General features: G+C 40.0%; 1 protein-coding gene across 1 annotated transcript in view; it reads left to right on the top strand.

Moving 5' to 3' along the window:
- Positions 1–21628, top strand: part of LOC144633655 (uncharacterized) — a 52805-nt gene that overhangs the window by 17516 nt on the left and 13661 nt on the right. The window contains exons 8-14 of the mRNA XM_078492502.1: positions 3453–3527; positions 3997–4068; positions 12796–12861; positions 13040–13114; positions 15357–15428; positions 15944–16015; positions 21474–21545. Of these exons, the coding sequence (XP_078348628.1) occupies positions 3453–3527; positions 3997–4068; positions 12796–12861; positions 13040–13114; positions 15357–15428; positions 15944–16015; positions 21474–21545 (504 nt within the window). The remainder of the gene's footprint in view (positions 1–3452; positions 3528–3996; positions 4069–12795; positions 12862–13039; positions 13115–15356; positions 15429–15943; positions 16016–21473; positions 21546–21628) is intronic.

Raw genomic sequence — 21628 nt, 5'->3', positions numbered from 1 at the left:
TTGAATTCTTCGGTTTCTAGCATCCTTACTTCATTTTATGTTCTTCAACGCCGAGATGCCGTGCAAAAATAGAAAAAAAAAAAATAGAGGAACAACTGGACACAGATCAACAACAAGGGCTGTCATGAACTAATTTAAATACCAAATTATTCACAACCTAATCAGAACTAACTATAGTTAACTGCATTGGTGTGACCGCAAAGACGACAGAAAGCACTAACTATAGTTAGGTATGACGTCACGTAACTTGAGACTAACTATAGTTAAACTTTAGTTACGTCGTAGATGTGACCGCAGCCATTGTTTAGGTTACTCAGAAACATCATTGCTGATAATCGGTTCGGAAAAGCTCTGTAACGTTGAGTCGAATTTACAGGAACCTCATGCTCACGCGCTCAGGATTGGATACTTCAAATGGCCAAAACGTCCAGTCTCCTAGACCAACCTTATGAAATCAAACGAAATTTTTAAAAATGACACTAGGACATTTAACCACACGGCAACGGCAACAAGAACGTCTTCAAACAAAAGGTGTTATTAGTAACAACACATTCTGCACGCGTGCACGTGCGTTTTCATCCGATCCATTCAGATGATCATTTTATTCCGAAATAAACAAAAAAACTTCAGGAATTGAAAAACACTAATCAGAACATACGACGTTATTTACTCCTGCCTAAAATCAGTCAATCAATGACTCAAAGTTTTTGTGACCCCCCAACTGGCAGAAACATGCAACCAAATCAAAGATTTTAAAACAAAGCCAAAATGATATACAGCTCGAAACATTCGGGGAAAATAAACCCGAGATATCTAGTTCAACCTTTTTTCTCGTTCCCAGTAAGTACGGCAAAACTTGAACAAAGTTTTGGCGTCAAAGTGGGGCAAAAATCGAGGGCTGTCATTTCAGTTTCACCCCTTGCCATAAACTAAGAGTTCTGAGCGGTTTTCAAGGATTTCTCGCTTCTAGACCTCGTTCCAGCCGACCACGTATATTTTTTGTGGCTTTAGACCACCTACTTACAGACCGCGTATAAAGAATTCGACATGGTCGCTTCAAATCAAAGAACAGGTAAACAACAGCAGGTAAAATTTTATCTTTTATTTGTCCTCTCACCTGATGTGTGGGCCCCTGTGCTCATCTGCAAACTCCTCTGAACGATAATGTAACGAAAGGCAATAACGTTTTTCAAAATGTTAGCTTTGAGGCGTTGAAATGACCGAGATAAGAGATAAGATTTTGTACTTGACATAGAATTGGGTTGAGTAGATGACGCCATCAGTTCCCTAATTTGCATATTTTACGATTATTTTTAGCTTGAATATCTCCAGAACTAAAATAGGCATTTGAAAACGGAAATCGCCATTTTGAATCGTTTTGTTAAATACCCTATGAAACGCCAAAAATTACAAGGGGTGAAAATTTGATCATAGCTAGTAGCACTTTAAAGGCAAAGGATAAAAAAGAAAGCTTATGTGTCTAACTGTAAATGGCGCCTTCATCAACAATAGAACAATTGGTGTTGTGGGCTTGCAATTTATAATATATTTCACTATCTGAGCCTAGAACGTCTTACATTGTGTGCAAAATTAAAATTAACTTCATTCAACAAGCAAAAGTAAAATTCATCTTTCACTGCTTTATCAAAACAAACTTAAAATATAAGAATTAGGTTGATTGAGTCAATCGAGGGGGACTCTCCATGGAGGTATTATCAACCAAATTATCGACAGACCCTTTGGCTTTTGCCAGAATGAGTTCCTTCTTGATTTGTTGCGAAACGAATTCATGCAAAATAGTAACAATAAGCTTACTGCCGCATGCAAGCATCGAATGCAAGCACTTGTTAGCTGTTGCTATTTATTCCTACTAGTTAAGTTAAACTAATTATTATTATTATTATTATTATTAAACAACTTGGAAAGAGAATTTCTCGCGGCGTTTGCAGTAATGTGACTGACATGTTGTTCCCGTTCTTCGGACACTTCAGGTCAACGAACGCTCTTTGTATGTTTCATCCTTTTCTCCAAAAAAGCAGTCGATCGTAGGACTTGGCAAATCTTCTTCTTGAGCTTTTTTTGGAATACACTTTGGGCTTTTGGGATGATACATGTTGTAATTCCACGGCAGCCATACTTTTGGCACCACTGTGTCACGTGCAAATCAACTTCAACGAGACTCCTCTTGTTAAAATGTTTTTTAACACAGGTAAATATACTTTTTAAGCTGTCCCATTGAAGAAAAATTACTTAATTTTACAGCAATTTTCAGGTCGAAATTGTCATAACAGCATCATACAACACTTTTTCCGCCACGGTCTAGAGCGAACTGCTGCGAGGTGTAATGCATCGGGGTCTGGGGTGGGGACGTATACTTTATGCTGGAAACACCTCAGCTTTTGAAACATTTCCCCTACTACTCAACCTGACAAAACATGCTACTTGAATGGTACTCATTTCTTTTATTAGCACTTAGCTTTGATACTCTTTCAGCCTTGGTCCTACACAAAATAGTTTGACGAATTTATGACTTTATACCGACGGCTACCCACTCTCCTTCCCCCGAAAAGATGAAAAACAATGTGGCCCCCAAAAAGATACTTTCGGCGTTTAAGTTCTTCTTTATTAATTTACGTTACACTTTTATTTCAGCAAAATATCGGTTCTGGTTGAAAAAAATTGTTCAAAACTCTCAAAAGCAAGACTTTTTTTCGATTTAAACCTCTGGCTCACTTTTCGCTTTTTCTGCTTTAATAATGGAGGTATAATTACTCTGTCCCAACACAATATAAAGAGCTCTAAACTTTACCAATTCATGCTGAAAAGTGTACTTTAAATGAAAAGAAAAATATTCAAAACGCTCTGGTCACGTTAATAATGACGTCATTATCCTAAATGAGACATGGGAAGATATTTCATGACAAATGTTATCTTGTGGTGGTCTGACATTATTCTCGGTATAAATTTGCCAAAGTTATAAAGCTCCTAAAAAATCCACGGCAAAGCATTCTTTGGAATTGTTTTTTTATGATAATTATAATTTACTTTTATAATTAATATTGTTATTATTATTATTTATTATTATTATAAGTAGTATTATTATTAGTATTATTATTATTATTACTATTATTATCATTTCCAAGGGTGAAAGAAAAACAGATCACTTTAACGAAACCTTAAGCACCACGGATCTAATTCTTTGTAGCTATTGTAGGTAACTGATTTATTCCGAACAAAAGATGCAGAAAATATTTATGCTTTATGCTGATGTAAATATTTTCGTACTCGCTGGTACCCATGCGATTGTTTCAAGGTAGATATGCCACACGGCAGTTCTTGCCTTGACTGATATGAAGAAAATTGAAGAAAAACAGTTGCCTTCTCATACTATGGGTTAGCCTTTTTATTTTGACTATTTTAACGAGAGTCCTGTTTTTTATGTTTGGTTACAGTGATCTTTCTCTCAATATGTTGTCTCATTTACAAACGGGTGCATTGGATGGACCTGCTGATCAACTAATTGATTTGTAAGTAAGACAACTTTAAATCGCCGCCTTTTAACCCCATGTCGAAAAGCTCTGTTTCTAGGCCCTATGGATCTATCTGTTTATAGTCAACTCAAAGCTTTCCGTGCCTAAAAAAGAAATAAACATATTCCAAAGCAAGGAAAGGCATTAGAAATAAAATCCAACACTTGTACTCGTTAAGTTTCATCACTGACGCGCGACGTCTCGATACATACAGCTTCTCTACAATTTCAGAGACCCAAAAAGGTTTACGTCAATCGTCTAATAACTATTAGCTCGATTGTTCAATAAATAATAAAATAATAGCAACATCTTCCAAATTTGGTTAGTGCTAGTCGGTTAGCTTGAATTAGCCGGGATTGTAATAATATTGTAATAATGATAGCAATATCCAAATCAATAAATATTCGTTCATATGTTTGTGATGCTATTGTTTATATATCATGTTTAATGTTGTATTTAACAATAGGTACTTGCAAAGTAATAAGCTAGAGTACATACCTGATGGAACATTTGCGCGCTTTAGCAAACTTAACAGATGGTAAGTTTTGTGTCTTCAGATTACATGTAAACAAGCTACAACCCTGACAAAATTCTTGGAATACCTCAACTTCCCCTCCCCTTCTTTCCCTTTACAATGAGGCGTAAAACAAAAAAGGAAAAAAAAAACAATGTCCCCAATTGCTACCTATTTTGCAACATTGATTTTGGGCGAAAAGGGAAACTATATGTCTTAGCATTTGTAACAAATCATCAAGTTATTGTTGAAATATGACTAAGATTTCTTGCACGTACAACCATCGATCTGACAGACAATTATGAAAAAAAAAAACTAAAACGAGTATGTACCGAAAGGGATTGAACAACTGTTTAACTTCTTTTCTGCAGGCACAATTCTATTCAATTTTTCACAGTTGATTATTTATTTGTTAACTATAGTAAAGACTTCACTAGAATGATTCATCCGATCTAGGATTTGTTAAACACTAAATTTTCGGTGTCCTCTGTCCACCTTCATCAGAGTAATGAATTCGTTAAAACATAAGCACGCGCTAGGCATGTTTGAATACGCCATCCAATCTTTAATTTCTTAATAGTGGAGTGTAAGCGCGTGGAAGGGGTTTTCTCTCGTTAACCGCGTTGGAATCCACCGTAGAGTGCCACGACTCTAGGAACAGTCTCTTGGTGTAACTTGAGATTCCTCGTTCAAGGATCGTGGCATTTCTTGGGTGGATGTCATGCTCGGTAGATTCCGCGTGTTGTTTAACTGCTGACTCTCCATTAGACGCGCGTCCGGGATCGTGTTCGGCTCCGCGTGAGCTCCAAGAGCGCTTACTTTCTCCAATGTAAGTAAACGCGCAGTCATTGCATCTGACCTTATAAACGATTCCTCTTCTTTGGTGGTCTTGGGGCCGATCTTTTGGTTTCTTGAAGATCTGGCTAAGCGTTTGGCATGGTTTGAAAGCCGTGCGAATGTTAAACTTTCTGAGCACGCGACCAACCCTGTCCGAGGCACCGCGTACGTACGGTATGCTGGCAAAGTTCACAGGTCTTTCTTGCGTACGTTCAGGCCGAGAGTTGACTGTGAGCCACTTTTGATGGATATCGAGGAGATACAAGTTGTGCTTTTAAATATTTTGGCATTGTTACTGCTTTTTATTACTCTACAGCCTCCAATAGTGGAAAATAGCTACCCTCTGCAACAGCGCCTTTTCCCAAATTTTCGTGGGTCTGCATTCCGCGGTCGAGATGTTTTTTTCTCTGATATCAGGGCAAGAATTTCTATTCTGGAGAAACACTGGTGAAACACCCGGATCATTTTTGAGACTAGCGACTGACATTGCGCCATCACTATTGCATCTTACAATGTATGGAAGACCCCGCGTTCGCCAACGCCGCCAGAAACTTAATTTTATCCATCAAATATTATTACTGCTAATGTGGCTAAGGGAATACCCACACGTGGATAGCCTAGCGCTTTGGTTCGACATTGACTCCTCGTCTGTCGTCCGGATAGTTTACAAAATTTTACCAGAACTTTGGCGCTACTTTCACAATCAAATCGTGTGGCCAAATCTTCTGGAATGGAACAATACCCCCTGATGGGAAACTGGCCTGAATTTCCCAGTGTAGTAGGCGCAATCGACACTACACCGCATGAAACTTATCGACTACTAACAGAACCCCAGCGGCCATTCTACAGTGGCCATCGTCATTATCACTGTTTCAACACCCAACTTGTTATGGACAATATGGGGCACATACGGCTTTTACAGGCTGGTTTTCTGGGCAGTATGCATGATGCTGTGTCATTCCGACTTATGGAACCCATTGGACCAGGACGTAATCTAGACCTCCCGCCAAATGCAAAGTTATTGGCTGACAAGGCCTATCCTGACGGTGGCGCTCTTATAACACCAGTTAGGGCAAATCAGATGCCCTTGCTGAACAACAGAGACAGAAGACAAGCTCGAAGATTCAACAGAGTACTATCAAAGAGAAGAGTAAAGGTAGAACACATTTTTAAAGAAATGAAAACTTTCAAGGCCATCAGTCAGATATGGCGCCACCCACTCTGGCTCATGCCTGTCTGCGTAGAGTTAGCGGCATTTTTGGCCGAAAGGCGCGTAAGACTCTTTAAAAGGGTATAAGTATTCAAGCCGTGGACAGCCGATACTGAAAACCGAACATTTGAAGCACAGATTTCAGAAATATTGTTTTTTCATTTTTTAGCACTTGTTACTTATCCGATTGCTTTTAAGTTCTGCAAGCAGATTTTAATTTTCTCGCCAGATTCGACTGTTCAGCAATTAAAAATAGGGTTCAAGAACTGGCACTTTTTGTTTGGTGTTGTTTGCCATATCTGGGACATAGGCAGGCACGTTGATATGAACGCAAATTAAAAATCTATATTGTTCTTCCTCATTAGCATTTAAAAAACGACTTATGCGAAATCGTTCTACTTTCGACTTCTAGAACACTTAGAATTATTTATCGGGCTGGCATTTTTTTCGAATTGTGACCTTCATTAAGGAAAAATACATACTCTATTCTATGGTTGTTGAGATCGTTATGGTCATCGGCCAGGTTCTGATATCACTGAAAAAGGAAGATCGTTCGTTCTAAACTATGGAAAGAATAGAAGAATCTTGGCTTTTTGAGCGCAGCTCCCAGTGGCTTTGCAGAGTTGTACAACGTTTCGACGGCTAAGTATATTGACGTTGGAGCAATGTTTTCTTCGCCGATGTCGGCCGCGAACGCTGATTTTGTGGTGAAGTCGATGACACATGGAACGGTTTTTCGGTGGAAATCGATTGTGAGTACATCTGGATAACTTTGGAGGCAAGTTGTTAATTTTTCTTCTCTGTATTTTTTGTGCGTTTGGAAACATATGATCACTTTTTATCGATCAGCGCATCTGTTTGTGTTGCAGCTTTGAGCTTTAATCATTCGAGTAGCGGCTGCCGTTATAGTATTTGCACGGGAATCTTTATATCTTTCAAAATCCTTCAGCACAATTTGAAGAATAATACGTTTGATTTTGCCTTCTTTGATTGTTGTAAAAACTTAGCGTTGAATAAAATATATTTCGCAATTTGCTGCGTTGTCTTTGACCTTTGTTGCGCACAGCTTGACACTGATAATCGTCTGTTAGCAAACGATTACAGAAACTTCGCTTTTCATTTAATTTGACCTTCACATGCAAACGTAATGCAATCCTGATGTTTTTTATAGGGCATAAAAAACACAAACCTGATCTTAGACTAAATAAATGCAGAATATGTTCACAATCGGTTTTTTAATTATTATCACATGCAGCGAGGTACGTGGTTAAAACAATAGCGTAAGCGTGCCAAGTACAGTGGTCCGTCATGGGTCTTTAAACACCTCAAAGGTTCATCTAATTGCAAAAATTTATAGGTATCTGATTGTTTAAAAATTTTCGATTCTGCTAAAACCGTTTATTTTCTTAAACTAAGAGAGGCTTTTTACATTAATAGTTCAAATCCTGATTTAAACACTCAAGATGTCATGACAATCTATTGTGACGTCATCGTAACATGAAAGCGAGGTACCTTGACGTCATCTTAACATCATTTTGGTGTTAATTGGGACTGAGCCTCGTTTTGGTGTTATACTTTTTTACAATTGACCGGCGCCCGATTTATATAAAAATATGTACAGTGTGTGTCGAGGTGGGGATCACGAGGGAGCAAGGGACCAAAATCAAAACAACAAGAGATAGAGGGTGCTTACCATTTGTGAGCCGGTTGGTGCGCCGGCTGGTGCGCCGTTGCGCCCGGGTTTCGCCCCTCCGGCGTTCCTCCCGCTCCCTCCCCCGGTGTCTGTCGTGCGGTGGGTGCCTTCCGGTGGGCTGTCCCCCCGCCGGGTCGCCCGCACCGAGGTTCCAGTCGGGGGCCGGCCGCTGCTCCGGCCGCCGGGCGGGCCTCCGGGCTACATTCTGTCGGGCCAGTTCTGGTCCCCGTCCGCCCGCGGTCTGGGCCACGGCGGGTGGCGAGTCCCGGGTGGAGTACCTGGGTGTCCACATCGAGAATTCGATCCACTCGTCCGGATTTTGGCAGGTAAGCCCAGAGTGTCCAAAATATTTATTTTTTCTAAAATGTTTACAATGCGGGACGTTTGATGCAGTCCTATTGACCATAGCTCGACTTTTGTAAATATAGTTTAGTTAGTTTTACTCGTATTGGTGCTTCTTTGATCTTTTTCATACTTTTTCATGTAAATTCAATAAATGTTAAAAACAGCTTAGAATCTCTGGTGTTGCACCGCCAAAATGTTTCGCACATAACAATGTCATCAAAATGGACTTGCTTTTTTGTAAACGATTTCATTGAATCTGGTTGAAGTTGATCCGTTTTTGGTAGTTCTTGGCGGATGTTGGTGGTTGTTGGCGATAATTAACAATTATCCTGCGAAATCGCGCGGAATATCGCCTGATACTTAGCCGACGAGGCCGTAGGCCGAGTTGGCTAAAATCAGACGATATTCCGCAAGATTGAGCAGGATAATTGTTTTATTATTCAACAAATTGTCAACGAAACACATTTTCCAGATAGAAAAACTAATTATGCAGCGCTTTACAAGATTTCGGATGAATCTTCGCAACCTACGTATATCGCAGGATATCTGTTATGTACGGATGACAGATAATGTTAACATTTTGACCATATATGGGCAGCGCGCGCATGTGTTGAATAATATGGCGGATATTTGTAGTTCTTGGTGGTTCTTGGCGGTTCTTGGCGGGTGTTGGTGGTTTTTGGTGGTTCATGGTGATTCTTGGCGGATGGTGGCGGTTCTTGGCGGTTCTCGGCGGTAAGTGGCAGTTCTTGGCGGGAGTTGGTGGTTTTTGGTGGTTCATGGCGGTTCTTGGCGAGTGTTGGTGGTTCTTGGTGGTTCTTGGCGGGTGTTGGTGGTTTTTGGCGGTTCATGGCGGTTCTTGGCGAGTGTTGGTGGTTCTTGGTGGTTCTTGGCGGGTGTTGGTGGTTCCTGGCGGTTCTTTTCGGGTGTTGGTGGTTTTGCATGGTTATTCTCGGCGGGTGTTGGCGGTTTTGGTGGCGAAAATTGGCGTTAATTTTCCGCGGCCGTAACACTCGCCACTCACCACCAACAAAGCCGCCAACACCCGCCAAGAACCGTCAGGGACCGCTAAGAACCACCAAAAACGACCAACACCCGCAAAGAACCGCCAATTACCGCCAAGAACCGCCACCATCCGCCAAGAACCAACATGAACCACCAAAACCACCAACATCCACCAAGAACCGCCAAGAACTACCAAAAACCACCAACACCCGCTATGAACCGCCGAGAACCGCCAGAAACCACCAATTACCGCCAAGAACCACGAAAAACCGCCAACACCACCAACACCCGACAATTACCGCCAAGAGCCGCGAGAAACCGCCAACACCCGCCAACAAAACCGCCAAGAACCGCCAACACCCACCAATAAGCGTTAATACCCGCCAAGAACCACAAACACCGGCCAATAACCGCCAAAAAACCTGCCAAGAACCACCAAGAACTACCAGCCAACCGAAAAAAACGCCAATACTCACACACAACTACCAACAAAGGCCAATAACCGCCAACGAGACGGCCACCAACCGCCAATAACCGCCAATAACCACCAGCCAAATACACAAGTAATGTTTCATTTAATTTAATTCATTTTCCGTCGAATAAGCAAGGAGTCAATCATGTTTCTTTGGTGTCGTTACTTTCAAAGACTATTTACTCGTGGAGACAGCAGAATCCGTCACACGAGAAATATAGATGTCCAAGGTGATTTGAAAAAGACGAGGGTATGCACCAACGATTTCATCACCGTCTGAAACGTCAAATGGAAACCCAAAGGAATAGAAATGGGTAAAGCGTTTCGGTTCAGGAAACCCGCCAGTATTTTGGTTGTGGGTCCGTCTGGCTGCGGCAAGACTTGTTTTACTGTGTCGTTACTTTTGGATCACTCAGAAGAGTTGTTTAGTACACCCCCAGAGACTATTCATTATTGCTACGGGGCCTGGCAAGATGGATTCGGAGACATGAAGAGGCTGGTATACAAATTCTCGAAGGAGTTCCTACGACCTCCCAATTGCGTAAGTGGTTTCAGAGCGGTGGACTACTTGTGTTGGACAATCTATTCACAGCGAAATTACTAACATATTGCTAACCCGAGGTGGCCTCCCCCATAAGCCTTGTGGTTTCTTGGAGGTCTCCTCGCCATATCTATTTAAATTATTTTGAACGTATCAATTTCTAAAGTGGCAAATAAAATGATGATAATGATGTGAATCTAATAACAGAGGGAAGTAAAGATAAAGAGTTACTGGATATGTTCACCAAACACTCTCATCATCAAAATATCACCGTTATGTTCTTGTGTCAAAACATGTTCCCACCCGGTAAATACGCCAAGAGTATTTCCAGGAATACTCACTACATCATAGCGTTCAAGAATCCTCGCGACCAGCTAGCCATGAGAAATTTACTGCTTCAAGCTTTTCCCATCTAATGGCCAGACATAATGACGGTGTATCAAAAAGTAGCGGAACGCACGTTTGGATACTTGGACTGTAATTTTGTAAATAGGTGTTGGAAGGAAATAAAAAATGCACTGTGATTAGAAATCTGTTGTTGCGTGATTCTTGAGCGTGACCGAGTGAGTAATGTTACTGTAGGGGATACCCCCATCCCCCGACTTCTTATTAGACCATAATCACGCGTACGTTACTGTAGGAGATACCCCCATCCCCCTACTTCTCGTTGGTTTATAATTACGTGACACGTTACTGTAGGGAATACCGCCATCCCCTGATTTCTCATTGGTCCATAACCACGTGGCGTGTTACTGTAGGGGATACCTTATCCCAACTGTTACTGTGTTTATATGTAAGTCAAACGTTCTGAACCAAATTCATTCTACTTGTAATCGACTTATGCTAAATTGTTTGTTATACATTTTAATCCAGAACAAAGTAAGTGTTCTCTTTGCTTTTTCAAATGGATGTATGCGTGAGTGCTGACAGAAACTAAGTAGTTAGCTTGTCGGGTGGTAACCAATCTGTACCGATTTAATTTAGGTCGTCTCCTTTTTCTTTGTGAGCAATGAATGCTAATGTAAACTTTGAAATTTTTATCTTAGCAAATTGAGCGACTAAAAATGTCTCCCCTGGACGAGTTCATAACACGTGCGAAGAACATCGAAGCCGACTTGTCTGCCGGAATGGATCAACTTCTACCAGATTCAATGAAATATAACCGAATAGTAAATCATTTTTTAAAAAAAGCAAGTCCATTTTGATGACATTGTGCGAAACATTTTGGAGGTGCAACACCAGAGTTTCTAACCTGTTATTAACGTTTCCTACTTTTTCATGTAACTTCAATAAATGTTTATAATATTTATAAATGTTTATAAATGTTATAAACACTTATTGAATTTACATAAAAAAAGTATGTTAAAAGATCAAAGAAGCACCAATTCATACATACGAGTAAAACTAACTAAACTATATTTACAAAAGTCGAGCTATGGTCAATAGGACTGCATCAAACGTCCCGCATTGTAAACATTTTAGGAAAAATAAATATTTTGGACACTCCATTTTTTTTTTTTTTTTATAAATTAAATAATATAATAAAAAATAAAAAAAAAAAAAAAAAAAAAAAAAAAAAATTTTTATAAAAAAAAACAAAAAAAATTTTTTTTTTTTTTAATAAAAAAAAATACAATATTTTTTTTTTATAAAAAAAAAAAATAATAAATATTTTTTTTTATAAAAAAAAAAAAAAAAAAAAAAAAAAAAAAAAAAAAAAAAAAAAAAAAAAAAAAAAAAAAAAAAAAAAAAAAAAAAAAAAAAAAAAAACAAAAAAAAAAAAAAAAAAAAAAAAAAAAAAAAAAAAAAAAAAAAAAAAAAAAAAAATATTTTTTTTTTTTATTTTTTAGTGGGAAAATAAAAAAAAAAAAAAAAAAAAAAAAAATTTTTTTTTAAAAAAAAAAAAAAAAAAAACATTTTTTTCCAAAAAAAACCAAAAAAAAAGATAACATAATCGAGAAAGGCCTACACTCCATCTCTCGTTTGTCGTTTTGACTTCTGGTCCTTTGCCTCCTCGTGATCCCTCACTCTCGACACACACTGGACATATTTTTATATAAGTCGGGCGCCGGTCAGTTGCAAAAAAGTATAACACCAAAACGAGGCTTAGTCCCTATTAACACCAAAATGAGGCCCTCCTCTAGGCAAACCAGGTCACATGATCCGTTGTCATGACAATGTCAAAAACAGATCCATCAAACTCGGTTGTCATGGCAATCCATTGTGACGCCATCGTAACATGAAAGCGAGGTACCTATGACGTCATCTTAACATGAAAGCGAGGTTTTGGGATCTAGGAGGACCGATATGACTACTTTTAAGTAACGGTCTATAGCTCACACTGTGAGTAATCACTGTTTCAGATAGTACCACACAGTACCTGCCACTTTGTAACGGCTTTACCATTTATCTTTTGTCATTGTAATTTTACTTTCTATACGTTTCTATTTTTTGTATATGTAGCTTGGGTATAATTTATATATATTTATATATTTATTTAGCCCTAAGATATATATTTAGCTATTTAGCCCTAAGATATTAAATTCTCAATAAACTGAAGATGGCATGAGTAATGCCGAAACATGTCTTTAAAAAGTTGTTTCGTGTTTTAAATAGTTATTTGATTATCTATATGTTTTGAACCATAGTTATTTGTCTAAGAACCTGTTGAGGACCGTTCCAGATTTGACCTGCCCAGCCACAGCTCTACTTGTGTAAGTAGTTAAATATCATTCTTAGATGCATCTTGTATTTAGATGCATCAAATTTCCGACTACGATCTGGTGGCGCTGAAAGCCAATAAGATCATGCAGCTGGTAAGTTTAACCTGACGCTAGTGTAGTTCATCTTGGGTATGTTATTCAAAAATCAGACAGATATAATTGTTTTCAGGCGTTTGGATAAAAACCGCATAGCTGATATTTCACGGCTGGGAAAGGCTGGAACCAAGCTTGTGGCGTACTCGTTGTAAGTAAAATGATTCTAACCTTGGTTATCTCCTATAAGTTCTTTAATGGAGAATACATATTTACATATTTACTCTTGTTCGTGAAATACCTAAAAAAAAAGAAACAGGAAAAAAGCGGATATATCGCTACAAAGCTGGAAGTTATGTGCATTTCGCTACAGTTACCTTCTTTCAATAATGACACATGCCTCAGTGTGCCTTCGTGTTTGGGGATAAATTTTGGAACCCTTAATAGTTGGTCCAAATCTCTGGGAGGAATTGGTGTGTATATGCCTGAAGGAGTGGGAATACATAAAAAAACATGGTGTCCATAGGAGCATTACAAATAGCGTTATAAAAATAATTCAGATACTACGCACGCTCTGATTGGTCAAAAACCTATGTACTATTGTACCGGTAAACTCCCGCTTCTGTCCCAACATGGCCGTACTACGCTCGATTACGCATAAGGACGAAGAATTAACGTTAGTTTAATGTCTTCTTTAGGTCTATCGGATGGTTAAAACGGAGGATATGATTCTCGTAAATTATCATTATGAAAATTTACTGAGGGTGGATCACAAAAATGAATTTTCCCGCCCACCACAGTTGGAGCGAAGGAAGTAGAGAAAAAAACGAAAACGCAGAGACAAACATATGAGAAAGAACACAATAAACAGGTCCACTTTCACCGGACAGGAAAAAATTCAAAAACATGGATATTTGTTCCATTCAGCATCTACTCGGAAATGCTATTTGAAAGGAATTAAAACTGCATCAAATTGGTCGCGATGAAAGCTTACTTGAATTGTTTTGATGGCAGAAACTTACGATGAGTCCTTGTACGCGCTTGTAAATCACTCGCCTGACGGCTCGTGATTTACAAGTTTTTCTCGTGTTCTCCCAACATCCCGCGTGATTTATTACGCCAGTAGAGCCCTAAAAAGTGCGGTCTAATGCTTTGGCCACAGTTTTTGGGATCGTTATAGTACTAAGAGGGTCTGGAATCTCCGTTACCCAGTTAAATTTTCGGCGATTTTTCAGTTACAGGTGAAAATTTCAGACCATGTCTCAGCTGTCTTTGAATTTTACTGATCTCAGCTGACAGTAAAATATTTTAACCAATTCCCAATTGTCAGCTAAATTCTATTCAGACCCTCTACTTAGAATGTAGGCCAGGGAGTACTGGTGTGTCGAGTATGTACGTTTGAGCTAATAGAAAAGTCCAGGCAACGTTTTTTGAGCTAGTATTTCTCCGAATTATCCTATCAGAGGGAGCGTGTGAGAAGGATTCCGAATACCAGCTTTATAACAACGATTGTAAACACCACAAACAAAACCTCTGATATGGTTGAGTGTTCTTCGGCATGTGACCTTGTAAGGTTTGAAAAACACGCAAAATGTAACACGTATTTGGGTGTTCCTGATTACAATGTAGAGTCTCATTCTAGACTGAAGCGACAAGAAAAATAGAGTGGAATAATAACTTCCTTCAGTATTTGACGGTTCAACGGATTTTCCTCGCCCTACGAGATTGGGTGGAATACTACCCAATTGGTGAAATGTCCGCGCGTATTATTTGCAAAACCATCGGATAAAGAGAATGTAATTATAACAAAAGGGTTAATAGGCATTAATATGTACATCAAAAGAGAATAGTACTTTTTGTGCACACTGATTGGTTAAATCGGAGGTGATAGCAAAGTACTATTTACCTTCGAGCGCTATTAAAAGAGAAACAAACTGCCTTGGTGTGTGCATGTCACTTTGTTTACCGAAAGTGATGTATTGTTCCGGTAGTTATTCAACTTATGTGGTATACCGTAAAATTCCGGTTAGAAGCCCCTCCGCTTATAAGCCCCCCTGGTTATAGGCCCATCTACCTGAAAACAAAAATACATCCGATTATAAGCCCCCCTGGATATAAGCCCCCCTGCCGGATTACAGTACTGAACAGGGCTAAATGTTGCTTTATTATGTGTTTTTAACTTAAAAACGTATTTCGATCAACACTCCCGTGGCCCTTTTCGGAACGTCTTTTTTATTCTGCTTATAAGCCCTCCCGGATATAAGCCCCTCCACTTATAGGCCCACCCAAAAACCCTTACGAAGTTGTATAAGCCCAGGGCTTATAACAGGAATTTTACGCTATACTAAAACTAATATTCACCTCTATGGCGGTGAATGTCCACCACTATTCCTGTCCACTTCAGTAAATAATTGTTAATTATTAACTTCTTTGATTGACACGTGACCTTTCAGGTTACTGGACAATAATCAGATTGAGCACTTACCAACCGATGTATTTCGAAACGTATTGGTAATTGAAATCCTGTAAGTTTACAATAGTCGAAGAATATAGGCGGTCATTGGTTTGTTTGCAGTCTGGAGTACATGTATGTTGATTCATTGCAAGGGCGGTCCGGCTGATATCATTTCCTTGAATCTATCACTTGCAAGATTGAACAAAAACAGGCCTTTGCGTCGTGTCGTTGGTATTTGTACTCGTAATTTGAAATCGACTGAGGACCAATATCGTTCCACTGTAAAGACCACTGATAAGCTTACATGTATAATTTTGTATGTTAATTTTCTTCTCTAGTTCTAGATTTTGTCAGAATGACTATGACGTCTGTTTTTGGTAATCAAGTGCCTGGTTAATGACCGAATAAGTCGAGAAATTAGTTTTCTTACATGTATTAATTATTACTTACTTTGTTATTGACTATTTTGTGTCTTATGTTCTTTTAAACGTAACATTCCTCAATTGCTAGCCATCCATCAACTTTGTTTTTGAAGCATAAGATTTGTGCAGGTCCCGTAACTTATCTCTGCTTTTATGTTTGCAGCGATTTGTCTTTCAACAAACTATGGGCAATTCCAGATAACACGTTTAGTGGCCTTCAAAATTTAGCAACGATGTAAGTTTAATTGAAATTATGGCAAGTAATACGAACGCTAAATTAGTTACTGTACAATACCGAGAACCCCCCCCCCCCCTCCCCCAACCCCACACCGGATGGTTTCTAAAAGGTTCAATTCGGCCGGATGGAAACAAAAGCTCAAGCAAACTACTTTCAAACATGGCGACCCATTACAAGCTGAGGGTTCCTTTCTTAAATAAACATGCTTAACACCGCTGACAATTCATGACACTTCCTTCCCTTCTTATGTCTGTCTCAACGTTAATAAATTAAATTAATATATTTTTTTATTTTATTTTTTTTTTTTATTAATTATATTAATTTAATTTTTTTTTTTTTTTTTTTTTTTTTTTTTTTTTTTTTTTTTTTATTTTTTTTTTTTTTTTTTTTTTATTAAAATTTAAATTTTTTTATTAAATTTATTTTTTTTAATTTTAAAAAAATTATAAAGCGCGATTGGTTAGAAATAGAAATAGCGCTATATAAATAAAAATATTATTATTATTCTTATTATTATTATTATTATTATTATTATTATTATTATTATTATTATTATTGTTATTATTATTATTATCAAACACCTAGCAGCACAAGGATACATGCAAATGAACACACTTAAACGTTCTGATATTAACAAAACAAGTGTCTCTTCCAAGGGTATATTTTTTCCTTAGCCTAAGAATGTTCTTAAAGTCACAAGTTAAGCCTATCTGGGGCTTTTCTCTCTCTGGCTGGGCATCTGCGCTTAGCTCTCATGGGCGAGTTCCTTGGAACTGTCTCACTCTGGTACTGCATCTGAGGTGGTGGATCAATCTCTGATACTGCAAAAGGTGTCTGTGTTGAAGACTTAGAAACTGGTTCTGGAACTGCTGGAAACGTTCAAGTTGGGGACTCAGGAACTGGTTCTGAAACAGGATTCACAGACTGATCGGGTTGTTCCGGTCCTGAGTTGTCTCTTGAAAACTGGTACTCAGTGATGGTGCTGGAGTAATCGATACTGACACTGGAACCGCCGTTGGAACTGACGACTCCTCGGGAATCACTTCATCAAATGCCTCTTTTCAACTCGATCGCTGCGTTTGCAGGAGGTGATCAATGTGAACATAGCGTAGTTGACCGGTGACCAACTCTCACCAGGTAGGTCAGTGATCCCAACTGTCCTATTACCGTACCTGGGTTCCACTTCTCCAATCCTCCCCGGGTAGTCTGTACATTTACAGAGTCCCGCGGTGACAGTTCCCGCAATTTTACACGACTCTTATCGTGTTGCCTCTGTCGTCTGCCTTGCTGGTCCATGATGTCATCTTCCACGTTTGGCAGAAGCACACTAAACTTGGTGCGAGGTTTGCCTTTCAAGAACAGTTCCGATGGTGCCACCCCTGTCACTGAATGAGGAGTGTTTCCGTACTGGAACAAACAATTAGCCAGTGAAGTGAACGCTTCTTACCATCTCTTCTAACACTTTCAGTATGTAAACATAACGCTTATTTTAGGATCTGTACTGTGCGCTCTAACAGGCAGGTACAAGTGTCTGTTTAACTCTTTTCTTTTAAAGGAAATCTGTGAACTCCTTGGAAATAAATTGAAGGCCGTTGTCCGAAACAACTTCTTCTGACAATCCATATGCCGCAAACCAAAGTCTCATTTGGTCAATAGTGCTTTGAGTAGTGGTGGATTTCATGTGCGCCGCCTCTATCCGTTTGAAATGGCTGTCAATCAACCTAATGAAGCAGTTGCCGGCCTTTTCTGCAAAGTCAATGGGTTGTCTTTCCCACACCAGAGAAGGCCACCTCGATGGGTATAGTGGTGCACTGGGCGGTGCCTTGATACACCTCACAGCATTTCACCATCAACACAATTCCTGCATCCAAATTTAATTATTCCACCAGCAATTGTAAGCAACAGATTTCATTGCGACAATACCATGATGCTCTTCATGCAATTCCTGCCATAATCTGTTCCTTAGCAAAGGCGGAACAATTACACGCATTCCCCATAAGACAAATCCTTTCAAAGTTACTAGCCAGCGTTGCATTCTAACGGCTGCTAACGCTGGTCCTGCTTTTTTTGGTCCCAATATGGTCACTAGAGCCTGTGTTCTGTATACAGTTTAAACGTACGACCATACAGCTACTTGTGGAATTTCTGGCCTCCAAATACAATGGCTAAGGCCTCTTTCTCTAACTGTGAATAGTTCCTTTCACTCTTTATAAGTGTTCCCGAGGCAAATGCGATGTAAAGCTCTCGTTCATCATCCATTACGTGTGAAATAACAGCGCCTACACCGTACGGAAAAGCATCACATGCCAGAATCAGCTTTCTCTTGTCATCATATGGCACTCTCTCGCTTTGGGAGTAATTTATGTAATGGCTGGAGCAAGGAGGAAATATTTGCAATGTAATGATCATAGTACTTAAACAACCCTAAGTGAAAGCGACGCGGAGATTCACTTATCGCTGCAACCGTCACATCAGCAGGATGTCGGCCTTTTTCATCTGCACGGTAGCCTAGGAACTCCACACTCGGTACCATGAGCTCAGACTTGGACCACTTATCTAAAATGCTTTTCTAGCTGTTCTAATCAGGATGCAATCTATACGACAGCGTATGTTGCGGCTATTTTCATTTTCCTTTGTCCCTTGCTTCGAATATGTTAATGTTTTTTTTTTCACTTCGTTGCACGCTTTTATGTTAGATTCGTATGTTAATGTCGTCCTGTACATTCCGTGTTAGTTTTCATTCGCGTCAGTGCATCGTCGACCATCGTTCAATGTGTGCGAGTGTTATTTTCTGGTTCCCTGAACCCCGTTTTCAGCATTTGGTAAGCCGTTTTGTTCTTTGCTTGTTTTTGTATTTTCTATATGTCTTCCGCTTTATTCGGTTAGTTGCTCTATTGTAAATTTATTTCTCTTTCCTGTCTTCGTTCATCCGCGGTTGGTGTTCGTGCCTCTCTTCACCTTCCTCCTTCTTCTTCCTGCTCGGCTCGCGTGCTCGCTCCTCCGCGGGCCTCCTGTGGTGGGCGTCTCCTCTCCCTCTCCTGCCCGTTCCACTTCCTTTCTTCTTGTCGGGTTTGTGTGGGTGTGGCGTCTCCCTTGTGTCCGTCGACCTCGTCACTCGTTCCCCTTCCGTCCCCCCCGGCTGGCCCCTGGTGCCTGTTCCCCCGCTCGTCTGTTCCCCCATCTACGCCTCGCCCCCCCCCCCCTCGCTTCCCTGTGATCCTCCCTCCACCCCTCTCTTCGGGCATCCCTCGGAGGGGGTGTGGCGTCGCCCGGGGGGTCTCCCCAGTCCCCCCCTCTCCTCTTCTGGCGCCCCTCCACTTCTCTCTCTCCTCTCTCGCTACCCCACCGCTGGGGCCTCCCTCCCCCTCTCGGGTGCCCCGGGTCCCTCTGGGCCTCCGGCTCTCTCTCTGTCTGGTGGAGGCTCTTTCCTTTCCCTCCCGGTCGTCCATTCGGTCTCTGCGACGCAGTCTGCGTGGCGCCGCGTCGGCCGGTCTCTCTCGCTGTGTGTTCGTCGAGAGGCGATGACCCCGGGGTGTCAGTTCGCAACAGAGTAAGAGTGACAGCTTTGACTATTTTTAGAATCTTTTCAGCTCATCCATGTATGAGATGACTATGGCAATAATAAAAGTTATTAAAAGTAAAATTTCAGCTAGAGAGGGAAAGCCGATAGAAAGATATAAGGCCATGATAGAAGTCGAAGAAGAATATAACTCGTCAACAAGACAATGGGAATGTATTTGTAACTTTCTAAAACAAAGGAATTAATTTTCGGCATTTTCGTTAAGGTGGATTTTCACTGACGCGTAAATATTTACGTACGTAAAACGTGCGTAAAAAAGGATACGTAGGCAAATTTCCACTGTCGCGTAAAAAGTAATAAAAAGCGTTTTTTTTTACGTGCGTTGAACGTACGTAAATGCCCGCCATCCTGAATTACCAAGTTGGTGAATACAGTGTGTTAGTGGCGGCCATATTGGATGAGTGAAACAATAAATTGTTTTTCCTCTGGGAAAAAAATCATTAACATTTCTATGCAAATATCTTGTTGTTTGACTCTTCCAACATGGCTGCCATGAAAACACTTTGTACCACACGCTAGTAAAAGAAATGCGTGAATATGACCAAGAGGCATTTTATAAATACTTCCGAAAGACACTATCAAGTAAAAAAAAAAATTGAGGCGACCTTTCCGGATTGCCGGTTCAGAGCCTACGTGATCTGACGCCAGGCGTTTTCTTTCACTACTGCGTTCGTGGAATTTTGTTCTGTAGTCAGTTCTATAGATTATTGCTGGAAATGTTCGGACTTTCTCGGTGAGAAGTGCTTCTACATCTGAATGTTTTCCCATGTAAATCGACGGGGGATTTAAAACAAAATTGTTTTCCATATAGTAAGTGGTGTCATGTGACAAAATCCAAAAGTTTGATTGGGTAAATCGCTGCGTAACCGCAGACAGCCGCGAAAAAAGTTGAACTCAGTTCAACTTTTTTGAAAACAATCTCGATTGCTACGTGCGTATACGTCCGTGTAACGTACGTAAATACCAAGAAAAAAACGTGGCATTGGAAATTGGAAAACGTAAATTCGACGCACATAATCGCGCGTGTAAAATTTCATTTTTGCGGACGTTTACAATTTTTACGTACGTTAACGTGCGTCAACAAAAACGCGACAGTGGAAATCCACCTTTAATCGTAAAGGAAAGAAAGTAACCGCTACCACAGAAAAGCCAGAATTCCGTCCCCCCCCTTCCCTCCCTCGCTCCCCCCTCCCCGGGTCTTCAAGCAGTCATGCAAAGCTAAAAATAAAATGTGTTTACAAAAAGCCTTGCTTTCGCCTATCGATATTGCAATTTATGCTGCCATGTAATAGAGAGAGTAGCGAAGGAGTATTGCTCGCTACTGAATGGAAACAGTTCGACGTCCTTGCTATAATCAAGAGTCTAATCGGAATCAAGTATATCTGCAAAAAGTGTTTTGCGAAAGTGTTGTGTTCCCCAAGATCACAACACAATGTCCCCGACCAGGGATCGAACCCGGACTGCTCGATCCAGATCTAAAGTCCAGCGTACTAACCATAAGGCCACCGCGCCTCCCTAAAAACCTTTAGAGGAAGCGCATATTCTCAGTTTTATAAACTGGATAAAGGGGAATTACAGAAGCTCGAAGAAGACTCCAGAAAACTACCTTTACCTTTGTCGAATGAGACCCGTTCATTTCATACAATAATGTTTATTGGGCATCAATATGTTTTTGGCCTTTCTAGAGCTCCTTCGAGCGGCCAAGAACATATTTACGGCCGCGAATATCAACTCTAATGCTATTCAGCAACAAGCTAGGCATTCAAGACACATCTCTTATTCGATTATGCTCACTGACTGTGCTACTAGAAGCAACACTTAGCACTAGGTAAGGAGGTTATATTTACCTTTTTCAATTTTTCTTTCTGTTTAAAGGCATTTAAGCTTCAACAACATCACAAATATCAACCGCCGCACATTTGCTGGTCTTAGGAATCTACGTCTTCTGTAAGTTACTTCCATTACTGAAAACCTATCAAGAGGTTGTGTCTGTAATACCAGTCTGGTCGATTTGGCCTGAAAAATAGATT

This window comes from Oculina patagonica, chromosome 1, assembly GCF_052425735.1.
Source record: "Oculina patagonica isolate OP01 chromosome 1, crgOcupat, whole genome shotgun sequence".
Lineage (NCBI taxonomy): Eukaryota > Metazoa > Cnidaria > Anthozoa > Scleractinia > Oculinidae > Oculina > Oculina patagonica.
The sequence above is the reverse complement of the archived record's forward strand: the minus strand, read 5'-3'. Positions and strand labels throughout refer to the sequence as shown.